Raw genomic sequence first — 3,719 nt, 5'->3', positions numbered from 1 at the left:
ATCACTTCTAGTATCACAATTTCATCCTTCTATATTCTAAAAATTTCGTCCAAAAATAAATTAAAAATTTTAGAATTATCCTAAAGCCTCAAAGCACCATTCTATAGCCTTAGAAATACATATTCATACTTAAATAAATATTTAATAATCAAAGGTTTAGCCCTACATCTCAGATTCAATATAAATTCAACCGTATAGATCTAGAGTCTAACTCAAAAATTCTTTTACATGAGTTTCAACCTTAAAAAAATATTCTATAATATTTATTATATTCCTAAACTTCAACCTGTATTTTTAATCCATCATATCATCAGATTAACTATCTTATAGAAAAATCCTAATCAAAATATTTGCTTTACTATACAAAATAATCATATCATTAGAAAGCTAATATTATTTAGGAAATAACTACGAAATTAATTTTGTAACTAAGTAATTTTTTAAATGCTAATCTAAACAGGAAATTTAGAGCATACCTGAAGACAAAAGAAAATAAACCCCCTTGCAAGGTAGAGCAATGTGAGAGGGAGAGAGAGATGGGAAAAAATAATATAAAAAAAGGATTGTGGGTCCCACAATTATATTAAAAAAAGACTATAGATTTGAATTTAATTATTCAAACTCTTGGGCCATAAGTTGCAATTTCCTCCAAATTACATCTTATCCTTTCATGTTTCCTAACACATGTACCCCCCTCCTTTTATACATAGAGACACTTCTTCTCTTCCCATATCTAACCAATGTGGGACTTAGAAAATAACCTTTCACTTTTTTTTTTGTTCCTTCCACCTTCTCTTTTTTTTTTACTAACACACACACAAAAAAAAATTATTTATATATTCTAAATTTTAAAATTATATCTTAACTAAATATTTTTTATGTGGTTTTAAATTTAAATTTTTTAATCCATAATTAAATGCCTAACCATAATATTACTTCCGAATAACCTTAAATAATATAAATTCTTATTATTATCATTTTTTTATCCTCAATAAAACCTAATTCCACAATTTCTTTATTATCTAAAAATTAGGATGTTACACAGGAAGTGCTTGTTTAATCCTGGAGAACTGCTGGTCCGTCGTTCCGGTGTGTCGGAATAGTTCTTAAGGACAGTGTCCTTCCGGGCACGACTCAAGCAGTTTATAGTTCGCTATTCATGTCTGTCGCCGGTGCCGCCAACAAGTATGAATTTAATGACTTAACCATAGGGTTCCATAACAGAATAAAGGCTCATAAATCCAATCTTCAACACAAACTACTCATAAGTTTAGTGACATAATTGTTTAATGATATAATCGTAAAGTTTAATAACAAAATAAAGACTCATAACTCTCCACTATAAACATGAAGTACCCATTGCCTTTTCCTGTAAAGTGTCATGTTAAGAAAAATTTCTCTCCATTCAGGGTCGTTCTTCAAGGTTTTCAAGGCTTCCATATAAGCATCTTCTTGAAGGTATGCCATCTCGTTAAGAGCAATCATACACTTGGCAAGAGAATAATCCGGCGAAGAAGAAGCGGCCTCCTTACTTCTCTCACCTTTATTTGCTTCAGCCCTTGTTGCAAGTGCTTCACTCATTTGAACTTCAGCCATAATATCTATGAAAGCTTTAGCTATTAACTCAGGCCACATCTTTGAATCAGTTTCTTCCATCTGCCATCAGAATGACAATTAGCCTCGAATATGAAATAATTTTATTGAATTTTAAAGGGACAACTGGAGCATAAAGTTAGAATAGCAAATATGAAAATGTCGATATAGATGGTTGGGGGCATATACTAAAAGATAAAATCTGAAATACAAAATAATTTTATTGATTAAATACCCACAGAGTCAACTCAACAAAAAAATCATCGATTAAAGTACATTTTTTTCCTTTAACTATTCATTAGGGAGATCCTAGAGCCCTAAATTTAGATTTAATGTAATTTCTCTCTTCAACATTTAAAAATGGTGCACCAGGCATCTTGTTATTAAAAAGTTAACTTTAACTGTTAGTTAATTGACTTAAAAATTTTGGAAAAAGACATTAAAAATTACCAAAAATGACAAAAAATATACATAAATACCTTATAAAAAATTAATAGTGTGTAATTTATAAGTCTTCCACCAAAATTTATAAATCCTTCTTTAAAAATTTATAACTAAGGTACAAAATGCATTCATTTATAAATAATACTATTTGTAAATTTTGGAGGAAGAGTTAGAAATGATCGCACTATTTTAGGGACTTAATTGATATTAATTTTTAAAAAGAGTTTTTTATTTTTAAATTATTTTCTGTAATTTTTTAAGTAATTTTTTTCAAATACCTGGCCCTATTTACAGGCCCGACCCACACCAATTTTAACGATCGTGCACGATTCAAATTCCCCAATTCAAATTTGAAGCTAATTCCCAGATCACAGAAAGCATTCCTTCATGAATGCCCAGACTTGAAGAGATGAAAACGAAGCTGAGAATGAATGAGATGAGAGTAAAAGAGATACTATACCTTACCATCACCGGAGCACGAAAGTGAGAGCAAGTTGAGCGACCGACGACAGCGACGGAGGCGCGAAGAGAGCCGCGAGAGAAACTATAACACAGTCGTCGGAGAAACTGATCGAGAAGCGTGACTTTAAAAGTCATAAAGTTGTGCCGATAATTAGTATTATGCCATCGCTTTATTAAAGCAAAAAAGAGCATGTCCTCAAGTGCGATAAAAAGGCACCATGACACTTAAGTGGGATTAATTAATTTAAGTCTTAATTAATTTTATAAAATTATAATGTCAACACAGTTCTTTAGTCTTTTAGTAGTAATAAGTCTGACAGAGAACATAAATATCCATCTTTAATATTGAGAAATATTAAATTTAATAGTTTCAAGAATTTACAAGTTTAGCTCCTTATTTTACAATTTCGTTATAATGTATTTATAACTTATTTTTTTAATTTTAGTAAGAAACACAAATATTAAAAAGTATTATATTTAATAATTTCAGAGATTTGCAAGTTGGATTCCTAACCTTACGATTTCATTGTAATGAATTTGTAATTTATTTTTCATATTTTAACAAGAAACATTTAATGTTGAAAAATATTAAGTCTATTGTTTATTATTTGTCTATTTCCTAATTATCAACAAAATAAATAGATCTTTCATTTCTCCATTGCCTATTATTTATTTTTCAACCCTATTAAAATTTAGAAAGTAAGTTACAAATACATTATAATAAAGTTTTAAAATTGAGAGTTGAAATTTGCAAATTTATAGAGATGTTAGACTTATTACTACTAAAGGATCAAATAACTTTGTTGGCATTCTAAAGTTAGCTGGGACTTAAATTAATTTATCTCCTTAAAACTTAACTATCTCCCCAATAAAAAAGCAATTACAAACATAAAATGAAAAACAAAAGCAGCTTTACTATATTGCAGCCAGGAGAATCTCATTGTAAGCCCATGGAACCAACATATTTTTATTAAAGGTCCAATAAAATTTGATATAATTGTATAGGTCTAAAATTTCTCTTGCAATTAAGTTTTTTTTTTTTGATAAAAACATGAAACTATTCTTTTGTGAAATGCACAATAGAATATCTATAAATGACATTTAAAGTTCATTTATTAACAACAAAATATCCATTCACTTTACATAGTTCATGTGGTTTACACTTGTTAAAGTAGAAGAAATGTACAATTAATTTTACATAGTTTATAGTTAGTTATTGA

General features: G+C 28.7%; 1 protein-coding gene across 1 annotated transcript; it reads right to left on the bottom strand.

Annotated features, from left to right (window-relative positions):
- Positions 1-1,269: 1,269 nt before the first annotated feature.
- On the bottom strand, positions 1,270-2,629 carry LOC129312722 (uncharacterized). The gene is made up of 2 exons (XM_054955403.1): positions 2,498-2,629; positions 1,270-1,656 (listed from the first exon to the last, which is right to left on the bottom strand). The coding sequence occupies exon 2, from the start codon at positions 1,654-1,656 to the stop codon at positions 1,327-1,329; it is 330 nt and encodes a 109-aa protein (XP_054811378.1). The 5' UTR covers positions 2,498-2,629; the 3' UTR covers positions 1,270-1,326.
- Positions 2,630-3,719: the final 1,090 nt, after the last annotated feature.

The sequence above is a fragment of the Prosopis cineraria genome, unplaced genomic scaffold (assembly GCF_029017545.1).
Source record: "Prosopis cineraria cultivar Desert tree isolate PC_DT_omini unplaced genomic scaffold, ASM2901754v1 PC6, whole genome shotgun sequence".
NCBI classification, from domain to species: domain Eukaryota; kingdom Viridiplantae; phylum Streptophyta; class Magnoliopsida; order Fabales; family Fabaceae; genus Prosopis; species Prosopis cineraria.
This window is presented reverse-complemented; position numbering and strand designations above follow the sequence as displayed.